We start from the raw sequence: 19492 nt of genomic DNA on the forward strand, positions 1-19492 counted from the left end.
AAAAACTTCAGATTGTGAGTGGGTCCTTAAATGTTTTATTGCATAGAAATGGACTTAATTAGGTGCTCAAATATTTTCTGAACTAAGACAAAAGTTAGCTGAAAAAAGTCAAGTGAGGGCTGATGAACAGTGACAATGAAAAACGCAGGGTACTTTTATGTAGCGAGTCTTCCATCTTCTCAGCCTGTACTTGTTCTATGAGGAAAAAGGCCACTATTTTTTAGGGCAACTGAGACCTTTACAAACAAATAATCCTTAATTCTGAGTAGCTGATGGCTAGCTGAGAACGGATGTACAAGGGCAATTGTTAGTTATCACATAGCAATACTGTAAAGATTCTCCTCCGGGAAAAAGATTACTCCTCTTTTAGCCATGTAAGAGAAAGCAATTAAAAACGGACTATATGGAATTCTGAAATTGCTTTTTTTGACAGATGATACTTTCAGCAACTTGGCTACACAGGTAACTTACAATATTGTCAACTAATTTCAGAATATTAAAAAAAAATCAAAATTTTGAATTAATTGTGAAATTTTGGTTTTACTTCTAAATAACTTACACATGCTCAACCATTTCATTTACATCCAGATATTATGCAAGCTATATCCCTAATAACTGGAAATCTACTAACACATTCAATATTAACATTAAATAAGTTTCACTTGCAGCTAGAGAAAAAGAACATCAAGAATCCATAGAAATAAAATGGCACACTAATGAAAATTTCTTTTAAAAATGAGTACAAATTCAACTTGTCTGTCACTTAAACTGTAATCTCCAAACCCCCAGTTAACTTTAAATTGCACTCCATGAGACAGACGCTGTAACTTTTCATCTTGCAATTTAACTCGTTGTTCCATCAGCACTGGGGGAGACCTCAAAAGAGGTGCGTGCAGATGTGCAGCTCTGAATACCAGGGCCAGGACTGCATGCACTGCCAAGCTTAATAAGCTGCATGGTAGGCCAGTAACACACAAATGTAATTAAAGAGAAAAAAAAAGCAGGGGACAATTGTTACCTTGTTAAAAACTCCACCACAGCATCTCCCAGAAATTCTAAACGCTCGTTGTGATTGATCCTGAAAAAGGTATTTCAAGATTTACTTTCAGGTAAATAATACATGTTGGCTATTTGCACAACGAAGTTAAAACAGAACAAGTTTGACTTGCTTGGTAATCAGCCTCAAATAGCTGTGCTTGCAGGTTCCCCCACCCTCTTTGGGGCAGATCCTTTCCAAAATACAGCAACGACTACGTGAATCATCAAACTCAGGACTGACGCTGCAGTCTTTTAAAGTTTTGCCCGTCAGAGGGCACCAGGTTATTTGAAGTAAATGACCATCTTTCTGGTGTGTGCCCCTCTGGGGGGGGAGTACACAGTGAACACCTGCACCTGCACCATGTGGTGACCCTGAACTACATCCAATGGTTTGTCAGAGCTACCTGGAATACTCTTATTTTTCATAGCACCTTTGAAATAGTGTGCAGAAGTACACTATACCCTGGCCTCTGTAATTTCCTTTCAGCTCAAAAGAAATATTACTAGAGAACAAGATGCTCTTCAAATTTAGATTTCAGACCTCTTAGATGCTCTAAAATTAGCAGAATCTTATTTTCCCGTGTTTTCCTTTTCATAGCCCCTATCATCCCTTCCTCTACTAATGTTCATGACTGTCCTTTGCTTTGCACAGAGTTTCTTCTCCTCCAAACTCTCTGCCTACTTATTTAATAAATTAATAACTGAACAAAGGATCCGAAAAAACCAACAGGAGTTGAATTATATCATAGAGTATATTCCAATTTCTCCACTACACCTTGAAGCAGGTAAAGTAGTACCATTTCGGCTTACATGGGAACAGAATCAAGGCCATAGCTAGGGGAATTTTTTTTAATCCTCCTCAAGTGGTTGACAGCTTTCACTGCAATTTGCACTCCCCGAGTAATTATCTAGTTCATCTAACTTGAGAGATAGCAGGCCTTTGTTTAAGGGCTGAAAGAATTCAAGTACCTTTGCTGTGTAAAACAATCAAGTGCGAGCAATTCCGTAACTCCTCTTTGCAGGGGAAGCGCAGCAAACGCAGACCTCTCAGAGGCACGATTTTATATTTGTGCATTATTTGGTGCGAATTAACACAATTCAGCCTTACCTCACATTGTCTTAAAAGAGCTGAAGCAAGCCTTGAAGCTGACCCTCAAGGGAGAGGGCACAGTCTAGCTGAAACAGCACCAGGGAACGCCACAAGAACCATTTGTTCAGAATCCAACCTCTCCCGCTCCTCGGCTTCCTCCAAAGTGATGACTCTTTCAAAAGGTCCAGTTACAGCACGAGCTAACTAGCCTATGCTCTGCCCCCTCCTTTAAGCACTTAGGAGCTTTCACATGCACAACTGTTTCTTACATTAATCCTGTGAGTTTTTTTTTTTCTTTTTTTTTTTTTTTTTTAATTTAACCCTAGCTGTTTATGCATCTGCTTTAAACTGGACCAGTACATCTTCCCAGTCCACGGTCAGTACTATATTCATATTAAAATGGTGCCACGCTAGGAAAGTACAGCTGTGAGGGAAGGTGATGAAGAATCAAGTCTGAATCAGTGGTAGCAATAATTATAAATCTTATTTTTCATTTTGCAGAAAATAAACGGTAGACTTTTAGTCTTCCTCATTTCAAGGTACCCAAGTACAAACCGTGGAATTACCTTCTACTTCTGCCTATCTTCAAAAAGCTTCTTTGCACGTTTTCTGCAGACACAACTATGTCATTGCAGAAAACACACTTTCAGAAAACAAAAGGCAATTCAAATCACCTTGCATTTAATCTGTTTGTCAAAGCTGCTGCTGCCAGTAAGTTGGCTGATACTGTTAAACCTCTCCCTCTGCAACAGTTTCCATGAGTGTAAACAGACCATACAATATGTTGCACAAACCTAAGGTCTGCTATTTTCATTACCTGGAAGGAGCTGGATCATCCTGTCCCAAACGAGACATAATATTTATCAACGTGTTTATCCCTGAAAATATAAACAATGCACAGTTAAATAAGCAACCACTAATTCAATCTGAATGGGCTTAAAATTAATTAACATGTTACTTTGTAAATGCTATAGACAAGATTATTCTGTTATTTATAGGGTTTACTTACAGCAGGTAAAATCCTCACAGATGCTCTCTGTCTAACTGACAGCCTTCCCATTACAAGCTGCTTTTGCAATATTGTGTTCAGAGAGCCAGATAAAAATATCACCTTCGCATGAAAAAGACATTCCAAACATTACACAAATAATAAAGAATTTACACCACTATAGCTGAATACACTTAAGGGGTAAAAATTATTCTGCAGTAGACAGACCACATTTTCATAACTTCTTTCCCCCCATAATATATCCTCCAGTATACTCACCATGTTGAACAGCAAATTATAAGAAAAATGCCAAAAAATCAAAGTATCATAAAAGTTCTAATTCATTATTGTAGCTTTGTGTCACCTACTCACTTACTGATTGATTTGCAAAGCCAGTTATTCCAGAAAGATCTCACTGCTTTATGTGTATCAAATCCTCCATTAAAACAACTCAGAAGAGCAAAGGCCAGTGAAACAATAACAAACAGAAGCTTTTCATGCTGAGTAAGAGCAAGAGGAGGGAAAAGGTAGTGGTGGAACCGTATACCTTTTTTTCTCATGTGCATATGGTGAACTTTTCTGTCTCCATACTTTGGCTGTCGAATCCCACAGTTGGATAAGGAATTTCTGGCATGGTCCGGATTCATTCCAAAGTTTAAGTGATGGCTTGGATGAGTCATGGCAAGCTATAATGTAACACATGCAAAGACAAAAAAAGTCTTAGATGTATTTTTGCAAATGCAGGAAAAAAACTTAGAGTGGTAGCTAATAACAGTTATTTTTTTACTTTGCAGAAAAGCTACAAAGCGATGTTGTCAATTAGAACTTCGTTCTGGCAATTTAAATGTAGGATGTACTATTTCAGATGTCAGAAAGAAGCAATATTTATGCCCAATCATCACTTTAACTAATTAACTTTCAACTGAAAAAAAAAAAGAAATTAGTTTTGAAGAAAAAAGCATGAACTGTCAATTCTCCCTTGAGGTTCTGCTTACCAGCTTGGCTGAGTTAATTTAAATACAACCATGTTTGCTTACTTAAACATATCTTCTTTTTAATATTGCAGAAGGAATATTCATATTAAAATTTGGACAAACAGAAAGTATTGAAAATGTTCACATATGTGATCAAGTAAAAATTTCCTATTTCATAAACGACAACAATAAACGAGCACATTATCTTTGACATGGATACAAGAGAATTCTTCCTCACATGACTATACAGGGCTTCTCTTGAAATGAAAGTATACAGCAAGGGCAGGATTGGTCTTTACTTATACATCTGTACTATCTAGCATTATCAAAAGATTACTTCTCTACTGCTGACAATATAAAACAGGGAACAGAACTATTTGCCTTTTATGACTTCATCCTCCAAACTCACGCGTTTCCTCTTCCACCACGCTTTTAGTTCTCGGTTTATTTCTCAGAAGCCTCAATTTACTTAACACAGAATACTGGGGCAATGAAACCTCACTAGCACACACAAATGCATTTTTTGAAGTTGGAGAAAATTTATCCATCCAAGTCCCATCCACAGATCCACAGGGAGAGAGAGATTTGGAGGGGATGCAGAACAGAAGTCAAATGAAACTTGACTGACAACTGAAACTACTGGAAGACCTGCCAAGCAAATAATCAGGCATTTTCAAGTTAGAGCACAGGAACTCAGTTCCATGAATTTGCATAGCAAGCAGTACTATGTCCAAATTCAATAATTTTAGAAAGATAAAAAAGAAAGTCTTTTTTTTTGTCCTTTTTCTTTTTTTTTCTTTTTTTTTGGCAGATCTTACCTGCAGCAAACATCTATCTCGGAAAGTGTAGCCTATCAGTTTGTCCAAATGCATCAGGCACTGATGGTAGCGAATATGGTGTGTGAGGACAGGAAGCATCATCGCATGCTGCAGAAAAATAAACAAACAAAAAAGGAATTCCAGTAGGCAAAAGCATTCAATTTCAGTGCACAGGGGACTCTGAAACTACACTACAAACAGAAATACATTCTATTTGTCATAACACTTTGAAATCTACTCTGTTTTGATTTAAGGAAGAAAAAAAATAATTAAAAAAAATTCATTGCTTTCGACTTCTCATCAGCCAAACACTTAAACAAATTAGATTTTACCATTCGCATAACCACTGTAAGGAAACAAACCAGGACAAAAACAAAGAAAATCAGTCTGCTCCTGAGTTACTCTGAATGTGGTAAAGAGACATCTGGTCACCAGTAAGGTCAAGATTCAACAAGCCATGACTGAAATGACACTAGCTGCCTGGATCTTCCCATTTCACATCCTTAAGTTTTAGGCTAGTACAAAAATAATAAAATAAAATAATAAAATAAAATAAAATAAAATAAAATAAAATAAAATAAAATAAAATAAAATAAAATAAAATAAAATAAAATAAAATAAAATAAAATAAAATAAAATAATTTCAATGGGCAACTCTACTTCTCTGTCTGCATGGTCTACTGCAGAGGCCCCAACTCTACTTCTCTGTCTGCATGGTCTACTGCAGAGGCCCCAAGACAAAAATAAACCCCACAGTTCCTCAGGCAAATCTTAATATTGTTTATATTTAGCAACCCTATACATGGCCCTAAGTTTGAGGATCTGGAATATCAAGTTTTCGATTTTAGCAGCGGTGATAGCGTGAGAGAGGAACTGATACCTCCCTGGGAGCCAGGCAGAAGGTCTTAACTTGGCTCTTGCAGCCCTCTTGACAAAGCGCTGCTTTCACAGCACTAAATACTTGATTGATTCAATTAATGCACGTCATGTTGGATTATAGCTATTTGATGGTGTGGATGCTTTATTTATCTCCTTAAAACAAACTGTAAAATAACATGCTTTAAAAAAAATGTATTACACTGAAGAATGGCCAGTGATTTAGAAGAGCGTCTCCCAAGCCACGCAGCAACAGGCCGCAGGAGCTGTGCCCCAGCCTTGGCACCTGAACGGGGTTACAAATGCGTCAGCCATTTTACTTCGTACAGGCACTTTCGGCCATGTTGTGCCTTCTCTTCCTGCCCCAGATGGTGGTAGGAGGCGGTGGGGTCTCCCTGGCTATCCGGCAGTGCTGCCGTCCCCCCGGCTCGCAGGCAATGGCCGCTTCCTCAGAGCGGCGGCGCTCCACGACACGAAGCTCCTAAAGAGCCCGGCAAGATGAAGAGCTTTGAAATGCAGCATTTCTGTCCTAACCCGGAGTGCTGGGTCAGGCTGGAAACAGTGCCAAGAGCGGGGAGCAGCGCTGGAGGCGGGATCAGCTCCGCAGGCTCCAGCATGGTCAGGTTGTGTTGGGAATGGTGGCCCAACACAGCAGTGCACGCGGCCTCCTGGGTAACTGTAGGCGAGTGTGACAAAACTGAACCATTTTCCATCTTCAGAACACTTTGCTTACCCCTTTTCCATCTTCAGAACACTTTGCTCACCCTTTTTTCCTTCCCCTTCCCCAATGTGCTTCATTTTGCAAACCAGGAGGACAAGTGTTACTGCTGCTGCACGAACCATAGAGCAGCTCTGAAGCATCAGAGCGCTTCTGCAGCTTGAAAGTTTCAGTCTTTTAAGATACAGTGCTTCTAAAAGGTAAAAAAAATTTGGATCACTACGCTTTGGATCTACTCTACCCACAGAGTAGATCTACATGTATTTAGTGCTAGTCCTTCTATAATCTGGGGAAAACAGTAAGAACAACACTGATCTTTCATTTTACGGATATACACTTGGCCTATTCTTGACCCCTCCAAGAAATCAAATCAAATGGCTTTCGTATCAGAATCAGCTGGCTTAGGGTGAGTGGCTGTGGATGTGAACAAAAAGAAATAGCTCACTGCTCCTTAGTGATTTGCAGTTCTTCAACAGCAAACAGGAATATCGAATGAGACATTAAAATAAAGATCACAGGAGCTATTATGAATAACACACCCTACTGTTTCAAATCTCCTAAATGATAAATTCACACTCTCAATTTAACCTGTAACTATAGATACTGTTTACCACAAGAACTCTGTCTCCTCAGTTTTCCTTTTATATAAAAATATTAGCCTTTATGCTTCACAGAAAATATATAAATAAATCTCAAAATAGAAACATAACTAAAATAAGAATATTTAAAATTCATCCAGTTGAATGAAAGAAGCAGCCCTAGAAGTTCAGTATGAGGCTCAGATTTTGAGTGACATAGGTTACTGCAAGGTTACTGCATGTCAAAACGTAAGCCCAGACTGCCCACTCCTGGCCACCCTTTTTGCTATAATTAATCAAATGGTTGGCCAGTGCTAGGAACTAAAAAGAACTAAGCCTAAAACTTGGCTTTCTTCTGTGGCTTTCTTCTGTTCCTCAAACACAAAGATACGTCAAGGCAAAAGGATTAATTTCCAGTGGTTGCTCTTCAGCTGAGCATGACCCTTGCAAGAGGTGAGTGGCAGCTAATGACAAAGAAAACGCATCATCCCCAGCTTAGCCACCTGGCAGACGTCGGAGCGAATCCCGGTTTTCCAGAAGCCCTGGCTGCTCAGCTCCACAGTCACCTCGCGTCTCATCGTGTTCTTCTGCCGGATCTTCTGCAGCGCCTCCTGGACATGGAGAAAACGGGGAGCCCATGAGGAGGAACCTGCTACACCTACATGGTGCTAAACCATGCAGGAGGCTGCTCACAGTATCTGCCGAGGGTTTGCTTTTAGGGAATCATCAAGACTAACTTTTGAGCTACCAACCCCTAGTTTTTTGCACCATCAACCACAAGAAACTGGCGCATGTGCAGGCAGCACGGAGTTTTGCTAGACAAAACAGTGGAGTTTCCATGGCAAAAATGACAAGATAAGCCAATCCCACAAAGCATCAAAAGTTCCGCGGGAACTTAAGGAAAAATTTCTTGACAGTGAGGGTGACAGAGCACTGGAACAGGCTGCCCAGAGAGGTTGTGGAGTCTCCTTCTCTGGAGATCTTCCAAACCTGCTTGGACGCAGCCCTGGGCCCCATGCTCTGGGTGACCCTGCGTGAGCAGGGGGTTGGACTAGATGACCTCTGAGGTCCCTTTCAACCTTAAGGATCCTATGATTCTATGATATGGTCACAGGGGAACAAGTGGCCAATGGCAGAGGGAAGGGACACACCTATGGCACTGCAGCCCTTATGCAGGTCCAAACACTGCATGTGGAGACCAAGCCACGGTTGCTCTCTGCGAGAGGCGCTAGTGCTGGCTACACCTGCTCTTAGAGGGCATGCTAACTGGCTCGGGAGCACTCCGGTTTTACTCACGAGGTATAATTCATAGTTGTGAAACGCCCACATGCCAGTCAGATGCACCCTAAAGCGCCTACTAAGTTACTGACACCTCCATTGTCACAGTGCATAGGTTATCCTCAGATAAAGCTTTTACTTCACTCCTATACATCTCTCTGATGGCAGGCAATCACTTGAGAAACCCATCATCCTAGATAATACAGTCTAGGATCAAAAGTCAGAGCACTAGAGTAGACAGTAAATACTGAAGGAATGTTATTTACTTTTTGCAACAGAACACATTCACCCTCCTACATCCAAAGCACTACAATTTTAAAAGTAAGTCATCCATTAGCCACTAATGAAGAGATGTTCATAAGAACAGTCTTCGCTTCCACTTGATCTCCAAGTGTGGAACGCTGTAATAAACAGAAAAAAAACCCACCTCCTTTAAGGACAAAAATCAATTACTCCTTTAAGTGGTGGCACAGGTGAGTTTCAATATTGTGGTTCTTCTTATTTACATAGAAAAAAATCGAGGAGTTCAGGCTTATTTGATACTGACATAAATAAATTGCTAATTAAGCCCCTTGCTCATGCAACAGCACACCATGCTTTACAGTAATAATAAAATCAGGTGAACCATCAAATATATCGAACAACTACTGCAACCACAGCAACAGAATTAGCAAACTGGGGAAAACTGAAAAAAGCACAAGGCTTTGTAATAAATAAATAAATAACACAACACCACTTCATTAGATTTATTCTATACTAATAAAGTTTCTTCCTCTTCTATTTATCCTTTATATAAGTTGTCCAATTAAGAGTGCCTGGTACACAGTGCTCAGTCCAGGATGTTAAGAGACAGATAACTCAGAGCAGGTTGTGTTAGTCCATGTCTAGGTGACTTTATTTTGCCAACTTTAATTTTGCATTGGCTGAGCATCTGCACTCGAGAATTGCTTACTAAACATCACTTTGGGGAAAAAAAGAGAAAGATCAATTTGAACAAACACCTCACTTGCTATTAAAGACTACTGAAAATAAAAACTAGATGAATCAACTATTTAAAAAAAATACGTATTTTTCTAGCAAAACTCCCAAACCTCATCTTCCATGGATTTGAGTTCTGTTGTTTCTGTCCATTACGCCAGACCTTAAAAGAACTTCACTACAACTGCCTAATAAATTACAATTTAAAAGGCTGCACAAGTGTAGCAGTTGTCTTTCTAAAGACAAATGTTTAAAATTATGAGACACGTAAAAGAGCTGTCTGAAATGAAAAGTTCGTGCCTATACTAATTCCTGGAATCATTAATGACGATGATCATAAAGAAGTTATGGCTATACACTAACAGGAAAGGATAAAAATAAAGTCAGTGCAACGGCTTGAAAGGACAATCTTTTCTGAAGGATTTCCAATTGTTTCCATGAAGGGCAATCATATGATTTTATTCAATCTGTGCTCAACTACTGTTTATAGGAAGGGCCACCATACCTCTCGTTGCGATAATTTCTGCTTATCGGCCTGCTTGACTTTGGGACTGTTGGCCAGCAGGTGACGCAGCTTCACGTAACTCTTCCACAGCTTTTGGTATCTGAAGGACAAAAAGAGAAAACAAGTATTTTGGTTAATGCAACAAAAAGCTCCTGCAACTTGGCCGTATGAACATCTCAGCTACCAATAATTTATTTACACAGATCTTTAACAGGTATCTTGTTGCTCCAGAGAAATCTCAAAGCATTTTCCAAGAGAGGTCCCAACGCTACCGTGTCTGCCCCAGGGTTACGGACACGGCCGCAGAGGAGAGGCTCGAGCCTGTGCTGCAAGGCTGGGATGGCAGAGCTCAAGGGTAGACCTGAGGTCTCCCAATCACCCACCTTTGCCAATGGGTCAACTCCCATGAACTGCAAGTGCTTGGCCCCATGGCAGCTCAATTTGGACACTGCAGCACTTCTCCAAGTTTTCAAGTATGAGAACTCTGCTTCTCAAAGAGGTTTCACTCATCACTTGCTGAACAGAAATAGTAACCTGTCCTACATTGGCCGAAACATTTCGGTGAAGCACAGGGAGAAAGTCTCTGTAAGCCGGGTGCAACATACAGCCACTCTGTGAAGAAGGAAAGAACAGAGCTTGAATCTCTATGGTTTTGTGCTGAACAGAGCCTGCAAGAGAAGCTTTTGCTGCACTTGGGATATACATAAGGCTTCTCTTTTTCCTCTTGCAGCAAGTGTCTACTTATTTCGTATTTTGGATGCATCTAATTGCATGTGATCCAAAACGACTGCACCTTGTCCTTTGGGAAGGAGATTCTGGAAGTCCCTCTGCAACACAACATCCACTTTCACGACTCTGCTCAGCCCTTAGTCCACTCATAGACTACACCTCAGTACTCTATTTGGTTCCAATTGATTATCAGGTTCGAGAGTGACTACAGGAGGACTGGTCAAGCATGGTGTGACCCTTGGTTCCTCAGAAAATAAGTCTATAATCGTAAGATAATCACGAACTACACAACTTTGCAAGAAAACACACACACAAAAAAGCAGACTTCTGGGGACAGAGAGGAGAACTTAAGTAATTTATTTTCTTTTTTATTATAAAGAGATACTCCTCAGAACCTTCTTAGATCAGTAGTTTTACTGTGAAGTTATCACACTAATGACAAACCACTGAGTGGATTTCATAATCTCTCCAGGATGCCAGGCTCTCAAATGCACATGTGCTTGCACGCACACACACACACATCTCTTACTGGCATTTTCTCTTAGATATTTCTCCACATCATTCTTCAATGTGCATTTTTTGTTTCAAGAGATTTCAGTATCTTTAGAGTTTACAAATATATCTGAAGTGTGTGCAATCTACAGATTTTTCTTATGTCCGTTTCCTGCCTTTCTGCAAGCTGCAAAATAGCTTTTTGCAGAACACCCATTTCTGATGAATTCTCATCCAAAAAGTACAATGAGATACCAACCAGAAAGCAAAAGCCATGAAGAAGTTTCAGCCCGAAAAGGAGACCAAAAGTCTACAAAGTTCAATATGAATTTTGCTAGTGGTTCTGATATGGGTCCAACCAACTCTGTTATTGCAGGGAGGATGGAAGAATGATAAACAAGCGCACAGCAAAAGCAGATGCAGTGCATCAGAAGCTCATCAAGGAAAGAAACACTAGAGGAAATACTTTCAGAACTCTGCATAATTCACACATACATCAAAGCTAAGCCTGAGATTTATGATGACAACGCAGAGGTTTTCCACAAAAACTACGCTTTTACTTCAACAGAAGCAGCACATCTAAATTCCCTGTGCAGCTTTGGAAAAGAAAAAAAAAATCAAGATTTTAAATAAGGTTAAAAATAAAAAAAAAAAAGGTGAGAAGAATAATCTTTGCATTTTTATACTGCCTTATATGGAAGATGTTGCCTTTTCACAAACATTAAGAAATCGAGCCACAAAACAGAGGTAGGGGTGTATTTTCTTATATTTCTTTCTCTAATTATTCTCTATTTGTAGGCAGAAACACCAAAACCATGCCCAAAAGAAAACAGAAAACGTTCTCTTATTCGAACAGGCACTCGCTTTTCCTATTTCCCAACCCTGTAACTTACCTGCCAACTAACATGTAAATTTAAAGTCCCAAACAAGTTTCCTCCCCATTCTTAACTTAAGTAGAGAGGCTGAAAGCATGAAGAATTTAGCAAAGCCAGTACTGTTGAGTTTGAAGTCTTGTAGGCCAAGAAAGTGCAGTTTCCTCTAAATGAAAGACAGCTCCAACATGATTCCTGACAACCACAGGAGTGAAGAGTGAGGTAAAAATTTGCTGATGATACAAAATTATTCAGGACTGTAAACTGAAATTTCACTGCTAAGAGTTTAAAACACTAATAAGACACAAGTGACGAGAGCAGAAAATGGCAGATGAAAGTCAGTGTCAATAAATGACACTGGAGGAAAATGAAGAGGGAAAAAAAGCTTAATCATACATGCACAGGAAGGAGTTCTGTATTTCTGTTACCATTCAAGGTATGAGATCTCTGAATCTATGGGAGAGTTCCCTGAAAAGTAAAATAAATTATCAGGAAACCCACTTGTGAACAAAAAGCAAACAAAACAACAACAAAACCAGCAATCCCCATGGGTCACTATTCAAATCCACAGTGGAGCAGTAAGTTCTCATCTGCCTGGAGTTCGGGTTCCCTCACTGCTCCTTCCCTACACTTCTCCCCAGCTCCAGAAGGATGGAACAGGGAGAGTAAAAAACATCAGCGATGCAACAGTTTCCAAGCTAGGAGACAGGAAAAGGACTTGACCCCTCAAGTCATAAAAAGGGACAACTTAGAAATATATGACAGAGCGCATAAAAGTACGAATGGCACAAAGAAAGCAAACAGAAAATTGCCATATTATTTGTTATAACACCTGAAGAGCACCTAATAAAACGATCAAGTAGAGCCCTAACATAAGTGAATGTCCTTTTTCCATATAATCCACCGCAGTCACAGGGAAGCAGTTATCTGCAACCTTCTGACTGACACTAGCATAAATTCAAGCAGCGATGTGAGAAAAAGAAAGGTTCCCTCACAGCAGTTAAACGAAGGAGGTGCGACATCCTCGAGCTCTGCAGTTCGTATGCTACAAACTTCTGGGGCCATGGGCAACTACTTTATTTTCTTGCCTTTCCTGTTACACTGTTCTCCTCTTAAAAATCCCTCACTGCCCACTGTGAGTAACAACATGGAACTAGAGAAACCTATTGTTTGACCTAGAAGAGTAGCTCTCCAAATATTTCTTCAGAAATATTCTCAATTTAATAATGTTTGTGTGTGCACACTTGTTTCAGAAACTGAAGTTTACAAAGGAAAACCCTAAATTTAACTAGTTAAATAAATTATACCTCATATTCTCTAATTTACAAAAGCTAGTGTGTCCAGTTCCATAAGCACTAAGCTTTTTAACCAGACTCAACAAGCACATACACAAGCCCTATTTAAGGCACAAATGACAACAGTAATGAATTTCCAAACAAGAGACTGAAGGAAAAGCATCTTACTGAGGATCTCCAGCATAACTGAGTTGAGCAGGTCGTATCCCAAAGTGGACAATGATGGGGAAAGTAATTACATCAGGATTGAACTGTTCGCGGTCCAGCTGATCGATGCGAACTGAGCTGGGTTTCTAGGACGAAAACAAAATTCACCTAATTAACAACAGTTCCATGGAAGATGTACTGTCCCTAGCCCATACTGCCCAGGAAAATAAGAAGCGGCAAAACTCCCATCTTATTAAAATACACATAATATTTATCATTTGTACCACAATCAATATTTGACAACGGCAATGACTGAGTCAAAGTTAATTGACTTGGTTTCCTCTGGGAAAAAAAGTAGCCTTTTTATTTTAATTTTACAAGTGCATGTATTTATTTGTTTTCTGAGAACTTACAGCACCTTCCTCTTGATCTAACATCACACTGAAAATAATACCAGGCTTTGCGTTCCGGCACCCAAACTCCCACATCTCTGAGGATTTCACTAGATAGCCCTCTGATTTTAGTTCTCTTCCCAATATCCATCGTAAGTGAATCCCTTGTTACATCCATTCAATCACAGCGACTAAGTGGCACAAAAACCTGTCAGGCCACTCTTCGAAAAGGCTCCTGGGCTGACGCACATAGGAAGGCACACAGTCTTGTATAATGAGGAAGATTTTTGTCCTTCTTATACTTCAAAACCAAAGTTCTCTTTATAGTTAAAAGGACAGTGTAGAAGGAGGCAACTTTCACTTCACCTCTAAAGACGCAGAAAATGAGTAATTACCCATCACTGCCGCAGACCTGCTGCTTGCGGAGCTCTCGTTTGCCTACCAAACATATTTACAAACTCAGTGGACGGTGCACAGCTTGTCTCCAAATAAATACCATTACCTCCATTACCTTGCACGCAGCTTTGTTATGTGCTTGCTTACGCCCCACCACACCATCAAGCTGGATGAAGCCAATGTTTTCTGCTTGTCTAAAGTTCTAGAAAAGGGGCATTACTTTTGGTTACCTGCATCTCAAAACTGTCAATTTAGCGCAAAGAATTTCTCAAAGATGAGTTTCAGACTTTCTTCTAACAAAACACCACAAACCGTGTCGAGAACAAAGCTTTAATCCTTCAAACCACCTCTGTAGAACTATTTACAGAAATCATTTTCTGCATGGATAAATGAAGCCAATACTGGAAGGAGAGGTAACCCTCCTCAGGTGGCCAAATGACTTCTCCACTGTTGAAAAACTTATCTAAAACTTGGACTTTTCAGATAAATGTTTTCCAAGGGGAGAAAGGCTTATCACTTCCCTTTTGACAGGATGACAAAAGATAAAGTTTCATCTATCCAACCGATTATACAGAGCAACCCACGACTCAGTTTGCTCAAGCAAGCTAGTGAAAAAAAAGAACAGCTCTTGCAGACAGTACTTCCAATAAAAAAGGGAATGGGACAGCAAATTCTAATAAAAAACACGGGGAGGATCTGCAGCAGGCAGAAAGGTGTTGTGTAAACCAGAGCTTAAAGTCATAAAACTTAAGCTCATCTGTTTTTGTTCTCTTTGCACAAAGCCAACTTGGAGAGCTTTTATTGTCTTCAGAGAAGTCATTTGCTACTTCTCCCATCCCATGGCACTAGAAAAGAATTTTTTTAGGCTTGTTCTTTTTCAAACAGATGTGCACACACACACAGAGCCTGCCTTACTATCTATCAACAATTCTTCTGGGAACAAAGATGACAAAATCCGATTAACAGGACATTTAGCAATCATTACTCTCAATATACTGATTAGAATCAATATATTAAGGACATACAGACAGCATTTTCCTGTTCAAATGCTCCACATTTCAGACACCTAAGCAGAAGTAGGTTGAATCTCAGAGGTGGGAAACGGAGAGGAGCTTTCAGGGTCTGTGCTAAATGTGTGGACTCAGCACCAGTTAAAACTGGACCCTTTTGGTTTATTTAGATGGCACTGTCTTTGTATTCAGGCATTCTGTCACGTGAAGAACTTAGGAAATGCCAAACAACAACCAGGACAAAGACCTCCTTGTTGAAGATTTATTGCAACTGTTCTGTCCCTGAAGATGGAGAGACGCTCAACTTAAACACAGAAAGTTTTTAGCACCGTGGAGACCAGTTTCATCTCTGTGGTGCTTCTGGAGGTTAAATGAATGAAACTGAGCCTAAGTAGCATCATACACAAACATACAGTATAAACTATGTACCAGGAGACAGAATACAAACAAATAAAGTGTTACTTTTTTTCAGATTTTTATCCCTCTCTAAAGAGTGCCTTGACAAACCACAAACAATCAGAACCCTACTTTTAATATCTCACCCAAAAGGAGGAAATCCTAATGGAGCAGAGACCCGTTATCTTTGTTCCCTACTCCAAACCTCGTCAAGGTTTTCCTTGTAAAAGTAAGCACGGTGGGACTAGAGGCAGACATCATATGAAAGTGTGCTAAAACATATAAATACATATGTGTGTGTGTATACATATATATGCATGTATTAATTAAAAAAAAGCAGCAGCATTTTAGAAAGAGTAACACATTAAGATCTGTTAACCTTTAAATCTCTTCCAAAATGAAGTTTTCAAGAACTAACAGAACACCATGAACATACTGAACTGTTTTAAGTAATGAGGATATACTGTTAGCTGTTTAAGTAAATGTGATTTATGTGCTTGTCAATTTTTTTCCTTTCTCCATTGTGCGTATGTACACCTCACATCTTAAAATAAAGCACAGCTTAAAGAAAACCTGGATCTGTTCTCGGGAGAAACTGTTATTTCTGAAGTGCTATTGTGGAGGAAAGCAGCAAAATAAAATTTAGTGTTTTACTTCATTGTGTCAAGTAGACAAAATGGAATTGAAGAGCTGTCATTTTATAATACTGTTTCACATTGTCTCTATAATAGAACTGTTCCATCTTATAACATGTGGTAAGATGCACAGAAAATACTTTCATTCTCTATTTCTCACTTTTATACTCAACAAAACATGCTACAATCAACTGAAAAAAAAATTCATAGACTAAGAAAAAAAACACTACAAAATGTCTTCAACAGATAATATTATAGCATGATCTTTTTCAAAGTGTTGTAAATTTCTTTCATGTTTTTATATTTTGTTATCCATACATACTCTAAAAATTATGTATTGTAGAATGCTAAGTTCAGTAAAAATCACATGAAATCCTACAGCTAACACTAGCAGGCACAGAATGCAGTCTGGTGCATAAAGACATTTACAGATCTTTCAATCATGTAAAAAAGGAGCATATTATATACACGTATCTTTACACTAAGATATACCAAAGCAACAAAAAAGACCAAGGGTTTAGTGGCAGAAATCAGCATAGCTTCAGCAAATGAAACTGTGCTGCCTTGTCCCTTGCACTGGGGAGATCACGGTGGCCACAGGGAACATTAAGTTAGACAGTTAAAACAGTCTAACAATTTCTGTTATGATATTCTGATTTAAGACTCAGCTTTTAACCACCTGTAGTAAAATGAGGAGAGGGTTTTTTCAGTAAGCAAACTAGGAGTGATTCCAAGTTACAGATTTTCAGGTTTTCGGGACAGGTTGAAAAATTGTGAAACGAGCAAGGAAGGAAAATGAAGTTAGGGAGGGAGAAAAAAAGAAAAAGAAGAAAGGTCTTACAATTGAGAAAGCTGGATGGTAGTCTTTAATATGTAGTCCAAAATACACCTCTACTACTGAGATGCCATCTTTCGGATACTGAGCAAATCACATAAACAAAATCCTGTAGTTTAGTTCTTTCCATTTTTCTGTCCTGTTTCTGTTTTTTTCTTGTGCTCGTTTCCAGAGCATGAAATTCAGGAAAATGGGCTAAATTTGCATAAATACTGGAGTGTAAAGGAGCTGTGTTCTGAGAATATATATTTTAAAATACTAACTCTTCCAAAAAATAATAAAACTATACAGGTTTCAAGTTTGGCACTGAAAATTAATGGATGCATTCATTAATACACATGAAATTCTTTGGTATGAGTGAGAGCAGCATAGCAACCAGATGAAAAAACATACAGGCAGAAAAGACCTTTTACTTATTCAGGGCAGAATCCGGATAGAGCACATTAGAGCTGGGGTTCAAAAGAGGAAGATGAAAGAAAAGCTAAAATAATTACTAATTCTCTGGGCCTACATCACAGAAAACAGAATGTGATCAGGCAGATAAAGACTGTCATAAAGAATATGAAAGCAGAGGGGCAAACTAAGGGTTCATATAATTAAAGTACGGCTATTCCGTTTAATGCACACATTTAAACAGTGCTCATCTGGAATCCTGTCCTTCGGTAGGGAGGCAGAGGGTGCAATTCCTGCCAGGGCTGGGACAAGTCAGTGCCCTTTTCCTATTTCAAATTGCCATTGGTCATCTTTTCCACTCACAGTGCAACCCATAGGAGACACTCTGAAACAAAACATACGTGCATCACTGTTCATAAATCAGAATTATTTGCTGTACCATGCCAGGGCTGGTAACAATCATCCCTTTGCATTCCTCTGCGTATTTCTGCCATTCCAGTTCTTCCCACTGAAGCATGTTGGCAATCTCCTCCTCGGGCACCAGAGCTTTATTGCATCGTAACAAGTAGAGAAGAATCTGGTGCATTGACAGTACTTCTTTCCCTCCATCTTAAAAAGAAAATGAAAGGAGAAAAAAAAAAAATCACATTTCAGTTATTTGCTCCTAAAAGTACTAGCAAGAGAGAAAAACACACAGAACAAAAAAATATTCAGATGAGCAAAACAAAATGCAAAATGGCTAAGCAACTTGACAAATAAAAGGTAAATGTTTTATTGATGAATAGTGCACATGTATAAACACTTCTTTGCTAAACTGGAAGCAATAATGGTAGCAATAGCAAAAACAGCAGCTTCATCATACTGCAAAGCTGAAATTTCCAACTGAAAAACTTTAAAAGAAACAGACAGAACAACAAGCTACACTGTCCCCTTACACCTTCCTTTTCACACTTTCAAAACTCCTTTTATAAGAGCAATTAAAAAGCCTTTTAGGAATTTATGTGGCTTTTTTAAGGAACACTCAGCAATTTCACAGGACACTCCTGGGTGAGTGTAATGAGTTATCTTTGCACGACAAGCTCAGTGGCAGTGCTTACGCGCTACCCTTGCAGCAAGGAAGACTGAGGAGCCTCGCGCTCTCTTCTGTCCCTACATGGATGAAGGCAGGTGAAGACTGCTCAACACTTCTGGGGCCCCAGGAAACAGGCAGGAAACAGCAAGGCCTGTTCCCGAGAAGGAAGACAGCGGAACAAACACCCTACCAGCTCCGGGCAGCCGGCTACAGATGCAAAGACAAAGTCAGCAAAGAGGAACAGGCGAGGGTCTTCACAGACCACCTCTCCAAAGAGACAGACTATTCAAATTCAGTGTAACTAGCTCACACGAGACAGATATGCTACCCTGGAGCTTTAATTTTGTGATAAATCTCTCAAGACATTCCCCCTTAAATTATTAGGGGCTTTAGTAGATGTTGGAGGCAGCTTGTAAATTCAAGCCCACAGAAGCATAAACATTGCTTTCCCTTCCATAGGAAGCAGCAAAAATCTGGTCCTGCCACTGAGTACATTCTCCCTAACACTACACACAAAAAAAAGAACAGAGGAGAGAAAAAAGAAAGAAAATCCTTGGATAAAGCCTAAAAAATGATATTGGGGAAGAATACAGAGCACAGAGGGAGTGGTATTAGGCACACAGAAAAACCTCTTTGAGCTGCTGCAGCACAGCAGTGCTGCTTAAGATGATTTCCTCTATAACAAGCATGAAGGGATGCACCCTTCTCTAACTCGGCTTACAGCACAGAAAACACAAAGAAGAATGATATATAAGTTGGTTTAGCAACCACTTAGGATACTTAAGAGTCACTTTAACTATAAAGGGGAGTCTAAGGGAAAATATATTCCAAACAAGAATTGAGAGAGAAAATACTTCTGAAGATCTATAGAGGCAGAAAGAGAGCATCATACCGGTCACCTAAATAGCAAAACAGCTTTTAAAATTTGGAAAGTTTCTTAGAAATAAAGAGAGATTCAAGTATAGAACATGCTTGCTTACACTTTTG

The 19492-nt window shown here is 39.4% G+C and overlaps 1 protein-coding gene across 1 annotated transcript in view; it reads right to left on the bottom strand.

The window, feature by feature from the left end:
- DROSHA (drosha ribonuclease III) overlaps positions 1–19492 on the bottom strand; it is a 62107-nt gene that overhangs the window by 23425 nt on the left and 19190 nt on the right. The window contains exons 12-19 of the mRNA XM_026043991.1: positions 17873–18042; positions 13398–13522; positions 9842–9941; positions 7584–7691; positions 4909–5016; positions 3664–3802; positions 2946–3006; positions 1019–1078 (exon numbers count right to left, since the gene is read on the bottom strand). Coding sequence (XP_025899776.1) covers positions 1019–1078; positions 2946–3006; positions 3664–3802; positions 4909–5016; positions 7584–7691; positions 9842–9941; positions 13398–13522; positions 17873–18042 — 871 coding nt within the window. The remainder of the gene's footprint in view (positions 1–1018; positions 1079–2945; positions 3007–3663; positions 3803–4908; positions 5017–7583; positions 7692–9841; positions 9942–13397; positions 13523–17872; positions 18043–19492) is intronic.

This window comes from Nothoprocta perdicaria, unplaced genomic scaffold (assembly GCF_003342845.1).
Source record: "Nothoprocta perdicaria isolate Ctin4 unplaced genomic scaffold, notPer1 scaffold_344, whole genome shotgun sequence".
In the NCBI taxonomy this organism is placed as follows: Eukaryota; Metazoa; Chordata; class Aves; order Tinamiformes; family Tinamidae; genus Nothoprocta; species Nothoprocta perdicaria.